The following is a 14,313-nucleotide window of genomic DNA, read 5'->3' on the forward strand; positions in this document are numbered from 1 at the left end:
CGAAACTTAGTGATTCCTCAAATCTTTGACAGCCTATGTCTCAGCCCTTTGATCTTTTTCAAATCTTTCAATGGTTTGGACGGCTTGATCTTAGCCATCCAAGCCCAATTATGTCAACCTGCCATGCCATAGTTCTTTGATATTAGTATTAATTTATACCATATGTGCCTTAAGAAATGATTTAGTGCACTCTTGACTCGATATAGGCGAATTTATATCAATCAATGATGCAAACGATAGTCTTATGATAAACACATAGGTTTACGCTTAACCTGCCATAATAATTGAATAAATGGATTATTACCTCGTCATAGGTGGTAAATTTGAATAAAATGTGAAGACGGTATTGCCTGTTTTTTGGCTTCTAAGTATACTTTGTGGAAATAAATGGTATACGTGATAGTTCTAAAGTATGATTATGGATTGAAACTCGATTTGCCATGAGATATAATTGAATGTACTCTTAATTCGATATAGGCATAAAAAAGAGATTCCTCACTGTTGTAAAATTCCTTGACAGTTTCGGCCTCGATCAAAACGGCTCTCACGAGTCTTTCATAGCGCAAAGCCGCCATTTAAAGACATAATTAGGCTTGGAAGGCTAAGAACACGCCGTCTAAGCCTTTGGAAGACTTGAAAAGGGTCACACCGTTAAGACAAAGGTTGTCAAAGGTTTGAGGAATCACTAAGTTTTTGCTCAATTTTTATCAAACCTTGAAAGGCTGTCTTTTGAGTGATGGAAAATATTTTTACAATCTTGAAATCAGGAGCGCCTGGTTAACGAATCTTATTTTATGAAGACGTTGATCTGAGCGTTCCAAGGCTGTAATTCGAATAGGTAGACTTGAGGCATCAATTTGGTTTCGGCATGGTCGTATCCAAAAGCATTGCATGTAGGGATTGTAGCCTTCGATCTTAAGATTCTAGTTTTTGTACTTTAAATCCCAAGTCGCAATTTTTTATGTGTATGATTTCCCAAAATAGACCCATCAAGATTGGAAAATCAATTTAAAAATCTTTGAATTGCGAGAGTTTTTCTTATTACTGCTCTTACTTAAACAACAGTTTGTTCAGTAAATCAGCATGAATGTAAGTTTCAAATTGGTAGAAATGTTGTCAACTTGGAATGTTTTTTTTATCTAAACATATTAAATATTTTCTTTGTGTTGAGTGGATTAAATCTTGCGCTACTCCTTAAAAGAACATTCCAAAGACCCCCATTTTGAGCCATGCATCATTGAAATCTACACAAAAAAAGAAAGCACCAAAAACGTTGAACATAAACATTATTAACTCAAAAAAGAGCCAACAGAGTATTTGTGCAATGTTCTCAGTGCCTTTCACATAATGCAACAACAACTCAATGCAGAGGCTATATTATTTTAGTACATCTCGTGGTATTAAAAGGAACATCAAATTTCATGATCAATAATAACCCCCTGAAACTTCTTTGAAGCTAAAGGAATTCATGGGTTGGTGATATACCTTAATTTGAACCTCAAAAAACACCAACAGTAACCTTTATTCACCTTGCGAGGGCTATATATTCTGAAGCTTTAAAAAAAAAAATGATATCTCACAGCAATTTTGTGCGCAACTGCTTTGCAACTGAGGAATCACAATCCGGACTAGGGTTTCGTCACGGTTGCCAAAATCCAGGGCAACGAGGTCAAATGAGGCCAAATTGACTAAAAACTAAGTTGTTTTACCTTCAAATGGCCACACATCTGTCCCACAGGCATTTGAACCAGAACGTTACATCAGAAGGGCATAAAGGCTACTATTCCCATGAACTTTAAAATGTGAGGAATCATATGAACGAAACTTACTCAGTTGCGTGAATGCCGAAACCGCCACAGTACTAAAAACCGATTCCTCAGCAAATGATTCCTCACTGAAGTGATTCCTCAAGGCATTGAAGGATTTCCACAGTTCAGGGAGGGGGGTGTCTTGGGGCATAGAGACCGCCCCTTATAGGCCTACTTTGGACCAAAAGGAATACCCTAGGTTTCGCGCCGTTTTTGAGATAAGTGGGTGAGGAATCGTTTTGAGGAATCATAAAACGATACCAGATGGATGTATCCCCATTTCGAAATTGATATTTCAGTCGTTAAAAAAAACTGGAAGAATTTGCGATCTTGTACAATTTCTCCCAACATGTTGGTGAAGCCACCAGGGCGAATAACGTTCTGGATTTGTTTTTTTTTTTCAATGACCCTGATCTGATCCAGTATGTCCATATGACACCTAGTAATCTGTCTGATTAACATGTTCTGGAAATAGGATCGACCATTACTCAAAAGCCGGCGTGCTCTAGAGTAAGACCGGCCAAAAAGGTCGGTCTGGCTGGGTTCAAGTTCAAAGACGAACATTGGCCCCAAATTGCAGAAAGATTAGATGACCTGGACCTGGTTTCAATTCTGAAACAGGATTCGTCCATACATGCAGCCATTGATAAATCAGTTTCAGTTTTTAAGGAAGTTTGCTCTAGTTTAGCAATCTCTGAATGTGTTCCAAAAGGTGGTGCACGGACAAAACTTCCAAAATATAAGAAGATCTTGTTCAAAAAGAGTTACAAACTAGCAAAAAGGCTGAAGAGCACTTCGAATCCAGTAATTGTGGCTAGTCTCCAAAAAAAAAGTTGGACGTAGTTCAGGGTAAGATTAAGGCCTCCATCGAATATGACCAGTTACAAACTGAGAGTAAGGTGGTTCAGGAGGTCAGGTCGAATCCGAAGGCATTTTTCTCTTATGCGAACTGTAAGAGAAAAAATGAAACACCCTGTTGGGCTTTTTGAGGTTGATGGGAAGCCATTAGCATTGTAGAGGCTATAGCTAGCATGCTTGGAGATCAGTTCTCCAGTGTGTTTTCAACCCCACTGAGTTCAGAAGCAACAGCTCATTGCTCTGAAGATGAGTCTGTTGAGATTGACAAGGTCAGTCAAGTTGAGCGTTTAGATAATCTTGTAGTCACAGATCAAGGTGCATTGAAGGCCTTCAAGGGCTTGAGGCTTTCAAGTTCTCATGGTCCTGATGTCGTGACATCACAGTTTCTGATGAGATGCTCACTGGTTCTCGCTTCTGTTTTCTCGTACTTGATGCGTTGCATCTTGGATCAGGGCAAGTTTCCATCAACACTAAAATTAGCTCACGTTGTTCCAATTTTCAAAGAGGGAGGATATAAGTCGCTCCCCAGTAACTATAGGCCGATTTCTCTCACTTCGAATATTGCGAAGGTGTTTGAGAAGATCATGAAGTCCAAAATTGTTGAATTTCTTGAGGTCAATGAAGTCCTTCCTCCTAGCCAGCACGGGTTCCGAGCACATTTTAGCACGGTTACCCAACTGATTGAGCATTTAGAGTAGGTCATTGAGGGACTGGAAAGACACGAGTCAGTTGATGCTATCTATCTTGATTTTTTGCCAAGGCCTTTGATACAGTAGATCATGGCCTTTTGCTTAATAGACTTCATGACATTGGGATCCAAGGCAAGGTTCTCAATTGGTTATAAAGTTGAAGAGGCAGTTTATTCCATTGTTATCTTTCTCTTTTTTTCCACTTGACTGATCTCCACATCGTCACAAAAGTACGCACATGTACGAGTCAAGTACTTGCTCAGGAACCACTACAAAGTTTCAATTGTGGTAAGCAGCAATTGGTTAAGGCCGAGAGATTCCTTAATGACAAACATGATGTCAAGTCGGGTGTTCCTCAGGGTTCCATTTTAGGTCCTATTGTAACCAACTAAAGCAACCTCCAGCCTTTCGCTAGCTCGTCAAGCTGGCTCACGTGCTCACGGGGAAATGCTCATTAATTGAGTGTGTCAAAAGACCTGTGAGAAGAGGAGGCTGGGGGTATGTCTCTTTTATTTATTTTACTTCATGTATATGTAGGCTAGGCCGACTTCATGTAGTTTTTACATCAAAGTTTCGTTTATAATACATAGGTTTCACTCGTTATCTACCGTTATTTCAGGTCCTCTCCTTTTTATCGCCTTCATTGCTCCACCACAGAAGCTCAGTAGTTAAGTCAGTATCTCCTCCTATGCTGATGATACAAAAATAATTTATGTTAGGAATGTCCAAGATGCCGATAGTCTGGCCTTGAATGGCATGAAATTCCGTTCATTGACATTTTGGATTGAGGTAAGAATATAGGCAGGTTTCTTCCATGAAGGGTTTCAGTTGAATGAATGCAAGATTGGCCTTCATAACGTGATCAGAGAACATATTTTGACATTCCTTGATGATTTGAGCATAATGGGGATTAGAATTGGTCAACACCGTGCACGCGTGGTTAAGATTGTAGTTGACTGCCTCCACTCAAGTGCTCTAACCGCTAATAGTTGGTTCTGGCGGGATTGCAAGACCGACAAGATCTTCTCTCCAGAAGCATTACTGTGTAATGGAGCTTTGACAAAGCTTTTGTCCAAGTGACAATGAGGTGGTTCACTTTGTAAAATGTCTCTTGAACTTTAATGGCAACTGTATGGAAACTTTGGGCTCGACAAAGCGTTTGACCCGCTTAAAATCAACAATAAACAGAGTCGAGTCATTCACCAAGCCGACAACCAATCCACTTTTGCTTGGTTACAGATATTAAGTTCTACTCGCCTAAATAAGGTTTTTTGTTGTTGTGTTCATCAATTGCACCAATCAGCACATTGACAATTCCTTTTCCTTGGCTGTCTATTTTCTCATTCACGGCTGGCCTAATTGGGCTTGAATAAATCCCATAAAGATTCTAATAGAAGAGTATTGTCAATGGGATAAGCCAAAATAATCCTCCTCTGAAACTGTGAATGAAACTTGCTCCTCAAAATAAACTCCCCATATTTGGCAATCCCATGTTGAAAGATGAGTCACATTAGTTTATGTTGCACCACACTACTAGCTTTAAAGTAAGGAGAACAACCCTATTTAGCCGGTTTTTGTCATTTTCCGTACTTTCTGGTACATTGTGAGAGACATTCTAAACTTTTTATTTGCATTTTGAGCAACTCGAATCATTACATCCCTCGTCAAAGACCTTCAGCGCTGGACAAATCTGAATGCATATGAAACTTATTGTGTTCCGGTGTCAAACTTGTTACAACACCTTAATATGAAAAATTCATTTTCTGCTCCTTTTTGTCAACTTTTGCAATCCACATTTCACTTGCTTTGATTTTATTCGAGAACCTCTTGAATCCCCTCCAAGATTTTATTCGCAATGGTTGGAGTAATCAAGGCATCCGCCGAGTCTACTTCATCACCATAGTCACCAATTTGAACTGGTCCATCCACTTGCTCATCCGAAAGCATTGGCATGGCGAACAAACAGAACGTGATCCCCAACACCAATCCTTGTTTGTAATCTGCCGACAGATCTTGCATGGAATATGGAACGTGATCCATTCCTAGGATTTCAGGGAGAAAGTTAATTCCCTAACACATAGTATTTGGATTGCCGATTACCTTGACTTTGGATAACGTCTTCCAATTCCAACAAGTAAGCCTTCAGAACGATATCCAAGTATTTCTTCCTGAACTCTCGTGTGGTCGACGTCAGAAGGAAATGGGCAATGTCGGAACCTGGACGTCCATATGTGCAAGATTGCAGATCTCCCAATGCTGCCGTGAAAGGATAATCTAGCTGGTCGGGGTCCTTCTTGTATTGGTATAGGACGTTTCCGTGCCAAGGTTCCCCATGGAGAATTGTTCTAAAGGGGATTTGATTAGAACTGGCTGATTCATTGCTCCACATCTCCTGAAATTGTGAACAAATGGGCAGGTTGGACCGAAATATTACCATTTTGCGTTTGAATTTCTAATACAATATTTTCATTAACCAATGAGATTCGAGCCTTCCATGTTAATCAGTGATACAGAAGGATAGATGGCCTAGATATCTCTAGCTCAAAGAGGGGACTTCCTAGGCTCTGTAAAAGTGTTTTATATTCTGCACATCAGAGGCCGTTGTTGAGCAAGCCTCCAGGTAATATAGGGCTGATTAGTCAGATGGTTTTAAATTAAATTAGGAGTCGGAGTTACCTATATCAATATTTGTCAAAATGTGATGTTTCATTAGTGACAGTGGTAACACAATGGATCATTTTCTTATTTTGTTACTTGTATTTCACGTTAAGTTGATTTCATAATCTGGCTCTACCCTATTTTAATTTGAAATGGCTGACTGGCCAGAAGTAAACCCACCTTTTAGCGAAAACATAAATGCTTACTTTAAGTTACTTTAAGTGAACCTTAAAGTGCAGATTGGTGTTTAATCCAACTATTCATTTATGACAAGCCTTGGATTTTTTTGGTTTCCATCAACTCAATGAAAAACAAAAAAAAACAGAAATCGAATCGGAAAGAGAACTCACTTAAGCAGACTGGTAGCTCCAAAACAAATACCCACCCACACGTCCCCTGGCCATTATTAAGGAGACTTTACCTCCTTACCTGTCTGAGGTCATCCAACCAATTCTGCCTCTCCAGATACTGATCCACTCGCTTATTGTTCTCGGTTTGGGATTTAATGGCGCGAGCTGCCATGGCCATTAGACGGGATCGAAACCCATCTGCATCTGTTTCGTCAATGTGAACTGAAGAGAGTCAATAAATGCCAACCTTCAATTCAGGACGAAAATCCTCATCCCTGAAGAACGCCTTACCAGTTTGGGGTTTTTCCTTCCTCTCCTGATCCTCTTTACGAATCCACGGATTGTCTTCAATCCATCCGGTGGGTCCACGTGGGTGTTGGGCTAACAATACGTAGCCAAGTCCATGAAGGCGTGCCATCCATTCAATGGCCTTGATAGTGTGACCCAAATCAAGATCTACGAGCAAAAGGCAATGTTATGTGGAATTTAGTTAATTTGACAATAAACTGTTCAGAACATTGCCTTTGCCGTCAATTTTGATGGCCTCAAATCCAAGCTGTCTGATATCTGACAATAAAAGGATCTCTCGTCCCAACTTTTTGTATTCACTGTGAAGTAATGGGTAAAACTGAGGCAGCGGGGCACCTAAAGCTGTCAGCTCAGGGACCAGAAGTTGGTAGAAGTTGGATTCGGTCTCCAAAATGCCCTGAAAGTGGAGTTACTGATCACGTTTAATCATTTATTTGCTGAGGATAACACCCCGTAAAACAAACGGTTGTTCCAAAGCTTTAAATGGCTAAATCATTGGGTAAGCTCTGGGAAAGGTCTTGAGCGCTTTGAGGCATAAATCTAATTCTTATGGAAAAAAACCTCTTTGTTGCGAGAAGAAAGTCTCATTGGATATGCAAAGTTTTTAAACATGATTTCATGAAACATGATGAAACAGTTTTTTTTTACTTTTAATTAATTTTTCAATTATCACGCCTTTCTAAAACGTTTTTATCTTCCATTTTGCTTGAATTCAAACAAGCAGCTGTACTTTGTAATGCTAGCCGCAAATGTGATTAGCGATGACATGATGCTAGCACTTACCAGAAATCGGGCGTGGTTGGACTTTTCAACGTCAGATCGTAATATCTTTGCAATCCAATGATAATCCTTGGCATGTCCCCTGATCTTGGCTGTGGCTTGAACACCATAGCGCTCCTCTAGTAAGGTGGCCCTTCCATAAGGACTCGGTCCAACTGTCAAGGTCTCTAAAGCCACCTTTTTGGTTCCCTGTGGAGTTTAAACCGAGCTCATTCATCAATCTTAATTGAGTTTTTTGCGTCGTGAGTGTTTCCAACACTAAACCATATAAACATGATTTTTTTTTTTTCAAATGTCCATACTTCCTTTTTCAGTATTTCGTAATAATTGACCGAGTATTTATCATAAGTAAAATGACCACGCCCATCAGCGAGCTATATGGCTTTGAAATGATTAAACTTATGCGCTAGAGAATTGAATAGATAGATAGAGAATTGAGCCAATAAGAGGTCTGTGAGGCTGAATTCTGAAAGGAAAAATGTGACGCAACATTGCAAAACATTTTTTGATGACATTCAATGAACGAAAAGATATTTAGCCCATTGAGCTAGTGCAAGGATGGGGGAAAAAGGGAAATGGATAGAAAAATCGCTCATCAGGTCCATTGAGGTAGTAAAATGTTTTTACAAGGTAGTATTATTTGCTTAATTTAGTGAAACAAAACATAGCTATGGCATTATATTCAATAAGGGAAAGCTCGAATTTGCAGGGGTACCTAGAACTTTTGATTGGGTGAAAATAATTTTTCACAATTGAGGGCAATTTCTAAGCCAAGGAGCAAATATAACGTACTAAATGATGGATGATTTTGACTGTTTAGTTGATTCCATTATATTGTTACCACCTGCCGCAAAAAGCTAATAATCGTTTGCTTTTTTAGCACTATCAAGACCTGAATCATGAATGTTTTAGTCTTAAATCAAAACATAGGCGCCTAGTTGTACATTTCATTAAAAAAATCTATCATTTTTCTGAAAATTTTCCATGCTTCAAATACTTTCAACTCTCTAAATTGACGGAACTGGTGACAATTGAGTTAGTTAAGTTTTGTTGCTCGAGATAGTACAAGCCAGGGACGTTCAGATCAGAAGAATTAACAACTTTAAACTAGAAATGAAGAGATTTGGCTGGCGGGCAAGTAATTGGTATCGTTTGAATGAAATGTGTGTTTATTTGTCTGTTTTGATTTCAAACAATCACATTCCTGATTAAGGCCTTGGTAGTGCTAAAAAAAAAGAAAACAAAATATATCGGCCTAACTAGTAACTAGAGCCTCTAGGCCTAACTATTCCGAGCCGCCGAGGCCAGCCCAAACGGCTCATGACATGCGTTTTGCCCCTGGCGCGCGGTAAGAAAATACTGGAATCAATTGAACCTTCAAATTCATCCTTTATATGAATAGGGAGTTGCTTTCCCTGACAGAAATTGAATATCATAGCTTTGACACATTATCCAATGATAAAAATATATTATTAATTACTTAGATCTTTGTTAATCTTATGCATGATGATATTATGAAAAGCGAGGAGGGAGTGAACAAGAACAATTAACAGTGAAGCGATGTTAACGTTCTCATACATCGGCTACAATCCCAGAAAAGGAGAAAAAAAACACAAAAAGGGTGTTTCCGAGTCATTTCAAAGGCTCGTTTCGACTCAAAAAAAATGTTAATCTACATTTGTGTCAATAATCGAAGAGATGTGGTGTGGTGTTAAACATAGTGTCTTGAAGTGAGAGAGGTCGCCGGTTCGATCCTCACCCCGAACTTTCTCCAAAGGAAACTTTTAGACGCTAATTACACCCACAGACCCACACCCACAGAAAGAATAAAAAATATCTCCACCTAAAACGTTTAACACACAACAAATACCTATTTCAAAATAAAAAGGTGTTCTTACCTCAATTTTACTGAGCACAGCATCCACTAACTCTTTGTTGATGATGTCCGACCTCAAAAAGGCCATTGTCGTTCTCTGGAGCAAATTCAACGTATTGACTCACTCGAATCACTCACTCAAAGAGGTAAAGCAACATTTTGTAATGTGTCATAATTTCGTCGGATCGATTTCTCAGAGGCAATTTTTGACACTCACACCTCAAAAGATAACATTTGCATCCTTCATATCATCACCAGCAACAAATGAGCAGCCAAGGGCTCCTTTCCACGCCGTTCAAAAACTAAATAGTACAAGAACTAACTCACAATGTAGAATGAGAAGCTCTGTCGATCGAGTGAAAGCAAAATCAACATTGATGAAAGATGACGATTGAAAAAAACACTTGGTTGTCGCGATTGACAGATTTGAAAAGATGGCTTCTGACTCAAATATGTTAAATAGACGCTTCTAGGTTATATTTTCATAATCCTTTAACGATATAGCTAGCCTCAATTTAGCAATGGAATTTGTTTTTGACATATTGGCATTGTTCACTTTTTGAACCCAAACAAGGTGGATGAGGTGCGATTCTTCATAACTATTAGAAAGTCTCAATAAATTAGATTTTGGAGTAGAAGGTTTGAATAATGATTTCCAAATGATATTGTTATTATGTGTTGAACAAACGCTACTATCAGATAACGAAAATTCGTGTTATTTGACCCGAATCTGGAAATGTAAATAAAGAAAGAACGTTTCACTCAGATGCTTTGTTTTTAATTCGTTCCCTAAGTCTCAATTCAAACCAATCAGCCCACGATTTCTGATATATCAACACAAGGCCAACTTTGAAGGTCTAGGCCCCTTTTGGCAGAAGAGGCCCTCAGATGGAATCGATTGCAAAATGGCTATGATGCTCCTGAATAGATCGAGATCGGTGGAGTTCCAAAACTCACACTTGTTGTTGCCGTGTGCGCCAATGGGAATGAATAAGAGCTTTTAAAGTCGTCGAAGATAAGTAAATCCATTGTAGCTAATATTTTCATTGTGGAGTACCAGTCTGGTTTTGAGAGTTGGTTTGGGGTGGGATCTGAGTGCCGCCCTCAAGGGTGTTTCCTCCTTGAGCCGCTTGACGTTCTTGACTCCTGGCCTCAAGACCTTTGCGAATCTTGTGGATCTTATTCGCCACGGTCTGGTAATAGTCGACCTAAAAGAACAGAAGTTAAAGATTGATGGGGACTTACTAGTACAACAATCAATAAATCTTATTTCACTGTGGAAGATGCTGAGGACTTACTCGAGATGCAGCCTCGTTAAACGAATCTGACTCTATGTATTTGGCATGGGCAATAAGATGCTGAAGGTGCTCGTCAATTGCAGTTTCGGGTATATCCATGGGGTAAATGGAGTGAACTCTGCAATAAAAGTTAGGCCATAAAATAAGTATGAATGATTCTGTTTCTTGAAGACTAATTCCACAAACAGATTCAGTAATAATGACGTTGATGAATCATATTCTAGTTATGTAAAAGAGGAGTTTAATCTTAAAACTTCGTTCGCTTTGCCTGACGGCAATGTAAATCGAACATGGGTTAAGGATGTCTCACATTTGGGCAACCAAATGGTTTCGAAGGTCGATTGCAACGGAGAATTGCCATTCTTTGGTTGACGGCATGGGCAGAGCCGTAGTGTTTGGATTTTGAGAAGGACTAGGAGCGACAGTAAAGAGTCCCAAGGGTGACAAGGGTGACAAGGCTGGGTTGGACTGCTCCATAATGCTACTTGGCTTGCTGGATGGATTATGAGCTATGAGCTTGTTCTTGGGTGAGTATGGCACTGGTGTCTGATGGTTTGCGTTTTCTAGGCTAGAATGCACTTGACCGGCCCAGCCTCTGTCAAACAGCTTAGCACTGGCTGATGATAAACGTTATTCTCCACCGATTAGTTGGCGGTGCTCATTTTTAAATTTGTGACAAACTTTTAGAAAGGTTTGGAGAGAGACCTTAAAGGCTATTAATATCGTATTAGGTTAGGTTTGGTTAGGTTTGATAAGGTTAGGTTAGGTTCAAAAAAGTAGCACCGCCAACTAATCGGTGGAGAATAACGTTTACCCTGGCTGATGAGGCGAAGGGTCAGCGTAAGAGAACCTCTTGTAAACGTGACAAACCTTCAAATTTGCCAAGAGTTGTCAAGAGTAGGACTGGACGTCAAATGCCGTGTAAATTATGGAATTGGGAAACTTTTCGACGATTGCATTCATGAATTATGTGATCTTATTTGGCAACTAATTAGATCATCGGAAATGAAGCTGACGTATTTTTTAGATGCCAGGAAGGAAAAGAGAGTGATTTGATGTGGAACAACATTCAAATTAAGTTTGATTTCATATCCAACAATGTGCGTTCGAATTTATATTTTTAGGCGTTCAGAGAGAATTTGAAGGGAAAACACTTTTTTTATTCATTTTCATGGCTCTTCTCCTTGCCGACAAAAACATAAAAGTACGAGAATACACTCTAAGATGCCTGACTTTATTGATAAAGTCAAAAAGAATTATTCTGTATAGAAAAGAGTTATAAGATGTTTGTGAAGTCAGATTTGGGCATTTCGCGCCTCTACCTATATCTATGGTATTTTCTTCCCAATCAAGGAAGCCAACTAGTGTTGCCATATGTACACAACTATCTGCAATTTGAAAAATCAGAATATGATATCAGGCACTGATGATAAACCTCTGGACTATATATGATTTTCGTCCCTAAATTTATAAGTAAATCTAGCTTATTGTCGGCAAACTTTCACACAAGACGTCACTTTTCTATACATTTAAATGGAAATCTACCTGTTTTGGCTACGAAACACATCACAGCCAATCATAAAAAAAAATCATGTCATTTTGAGACTGTGTAATAACACTGAATTCTAAGTATCATTCAGGGAAAACGAAAGCAACCTCAAAATACACAGTTTTTCATATGTCTGCTTAGAACAATCAACCTTCTTTGGCTCATATAGCTTTTCTGTCTTCCGCAGCACTGTTAGCGTTTTGACTTTCTTCAGCGACCAAAACAAAACATTCCGACTCAACAACGTTGGTTGGCCTGGACTTTGGATGGACGTTAAAGACGTGGGCATCAAGAGAACAAATCAGAGATCATCCACGACTTTTTAGAATCTTCGACGGCATGGCGTCTACCGATCGCATTTATGAATGCGCGCAGAAGCTTCAACAGGCCAATAAAGGCGGATTTCATGTGGTGAGATCACGCGAAAGATCCCATGGAAAATTAGCCTGTGACATATAAAGATTGAGGCCAATTTTCGTGGAACCCAGGGGTCATTGATTAGGTTGGATTGGGTGGTTTGGTAGAACTGGGGGAGCATATTATGATAGAAAAATAAGGTGGTTACTTTCTTGGGCCCAAACTTACCCAATGACACTTGAAGAAAGTCAATACGCCCAGGGCGTCTCTTTACAGGGGATGGTATGATAACAGACAAAGAGATGGGTTCAATGTACAAAAAAACCATGCACACTTTTTGCTCTTTGAGTGAGCTAAATTTTAGCCAAGTGAGTGTCAGCCATTGTTGGATACAACAGGTTTTTAAGATGCAATTTGTTCTCATATCAATCAAATGCCAAATCTGATGGGTGAAAGTCTACTTTTACTGAGAGACAAAATGATACTCATAAAAACCGATTTTTACCAACGCAAACTTGTCTTTGACAAAGCAACCTTCTTCCTTGATTCCATATCTATACTCCTGAAAATTCATGTCACTTTTAGGGCCAGCCTAAGTTATGCTCATAATGCTCCTTTTTGCAGTTTGAATCTGAATTCCGCGAGGTGTTGACCGGTGTAAAAGGTGATGGGCGTGCCAAACGCATGGCTTCTCAGACGATCGCTCGTTATTTCGTTCATTTCCCCTCTTTCACCAAAGAAGCCTTAAACGCAATCTTGGACTTGTGCGAGGACGACGATCTCAATATCCGAAAATTGGCCATCATGGACCTGGCCAAATTGTCCAAAGACGCTCCCGAGCTTCTGCCCAAGATCGTGGATGTGCTTTCACAACTCCTCCAGAGTGACGAACCCTCTGAGCTGAATGTGATCGAGAATTCACTAATGTCGTTATTCAGACGGGATGGCAAAGGTGAGTAATTTAAAAAAATGGTTATTGTTGAATTTCGGACCATTTTGTTTTGCGTTCTTCAATGAAGTTGGTTTTGGGACGAATGCCAAAAATGTTTCAGGCCAACGTCAATTTTCATTATCGTTAATGGGCTCGCTTAAAAGGGATGTTTTGTCGAAAGTAGAGTGTGCCAACGAGTAAAACATGTTCATGAAGTCCCAAGTTGTTACAAAAGTGTGGGTGCTCATAATCATGGCTCTCGTCGATAAGCTATTCGACCAAGAACAATAAGATTCATGCCTTAGGAAGTGCATAAAAGAATATTGATAACATTAAAGAAATCATTTTAATGGAACAAATGTTTTGCAGTGTTACCATTTAGGTCTCTTGCCATTCCCTTCTTGGCTGTGCTGCATAAACCCTGATTTCACGATCACGTCCCTACTTGAGACCCATAAGCTTCTGAGCATTGGAGTCCCTGGCAGGTGTGACCAATTCCTGTGACCCAGACACACTTTTAAAGGTATTCCGGGAGATCATTCCAAATCAACATGAGGTTTTTAAATTTCAGCTCAATCGAACATCTGGATCAAAAGCAATGCTCTCTCTAAGCACACTACATAACAAAGCACAGAAAGAATGAAACGGCCCTGTTCTTGCAATCCATAACCATTTATTTTGTGTTATTATGTAGTGAGTTATAACTTGTGACTCATTCCTTCAGATGAGCTGAAATTTGGAATACATAGTCGTAGCGATTTTATTTGAGGAGGAATGCAATGGGTCGACTTTATTCCGAGATGTCAATCCCAGTCGATGTATATTCTAGTGATTTATGGCCAAAAAAAAT

The 14,313-nt window shown here is 39.5% G+C and overlaps 3 protein-coding genes across 3 annotated transcripts in view; 1 reads left to right on the top strand and 2 right to left on the bottom strand.

Moving 5' to 3' along the window:
- Positions 1-4,964: 4,964 nt before the first annotated feature.
- Positions 4,965-9,701, bottom strand: LOC131877903 (uncharacterized). Its single transcript, XM_059223735.1, has 7 exons — positions 9,351-9,701; positions 7,456-7,641; positions 6,886-7,069; positions 6,655-6,819; positions 6,443-6,585; positions 5,456-5,747; positions 4,965-5,397 (listed from the first exon to the last, which is right to left on the bottom strand). The coding sequence occupies exons 1-7, from the start codon at positions 9,414-9,416 to the stop codon at positions 5,168-5,170; spliced, it is 1,266 nt and encodes a 421-aa protein (XP_059079718.1). The 5' UTR covers positions 9,417-9,701; the 3' UTR covers positions 4,965-5,167.
- Positions 9,702-10,090: 389 nt separating this feature from the next.
- LOC131877904 (protein cbp-1-like) lies at positions 10,091-11,243 on the bottom strand. Its single transcript, XM_059223736.1, has 3 exons — positions 10,937-11,243; positions 10,627-10,744; positions 10,091-10,536 (listed from the first exon to the last, which is right to left on the bottom strand). Exons 1-3 carry the CDS (start codon positions 11,101-11,103, stop codon positions 10,372-10,374), a joined length of 450 nt encoding a protein of 149 aa, XP_059079719.1. The 5' UTR covers positions 11,104-11,243; the 3' UTR covers positions 10,091-10,371.
- Positions 11,244-12,415: 1,172 nt separating this feature from the next.
- Positions 12,416-14,313, top strand: part of LOC131877902 (apoptosis inhibitor 5-like) — a 4,697-nt gene continuing 2,799 nt past the window's right edge. The window contains exons 1-2 of the mRNA XM_059223734.1: positions 12,416-12,586; positions 13,157-13,484. Of these exons, the coding sequence (XP_059079717.1) occupies positions 12,515-12,586; positions 13,157-13,484 (400 nt within the window). The 5' untranslated portion in view covers positions 12,416-12,514. The remainder of the gene's footprint in view (positions 12,587-13,156; positions 13,485-14,313) is intronic.

Source organism: Tigriopus californicus, chromosome 3, assembly GCF_007210705.1.
Source record: "Tigriopus californicus strain San Diego chromosome 3, Tcal_SD_v2.1, whole genome shotgun sequence".
In the NCBI taxonomy this organism is placed as follows: Eukaryota; Metazoa; Arthropoda; class Copepoda; order Harpacticoida; family Harpacticidae; genus Tigriopus; species Tigriopus californicus.

Excerpts from the sequence above, each read along its gene's own strand:
- LOC131877904 (XM_059223736.1), bottom strand. The coding sequence starts at position 11,103 with ATGGAGCAGTCCAACCCAGCCTTGTCACCCTTGTCACCCTTGGGACTC. Across the intron at positions 10,745-10,936 it reads AACCATTTGGTTGCCCAAAT|AGTTCACTCCATTTACCCCA; the intron begins GTGAGACATCCT and ends CTTTTATTGCAG. Across the intron at positions 10,537-10,626 it reads TTAACGAGGCTGCATCTCGA|GTCGACTATTACCAGACCGT; the intron begins GTAAGTCCTCAG and ends CTGTTCTTTTAG.
- LOC131877903 (XM_059223735.1), bottom strand. The coding sequence starts at position 9,416 with ATGGCCTTTTTGAGGTCGGACATCATCAACAAAGAGTTAGTGGATGCT. Across the intron at positions 7,642-9,350 it reads CTGTGCTCAGTAAAATTGAG|GGAACCAAAAAGGTGGCTTT; the intron begins GTAAGAACACCT and ends TAAACTCCACAG. Across the intron at positions 6,820-6,885 it reads CATCAAAATTGACGGCAAAG|ATCTTGATTTGGGTCACACT; the intron begins GCAATGTTCTGA and ends TTTTGCTCGTAG.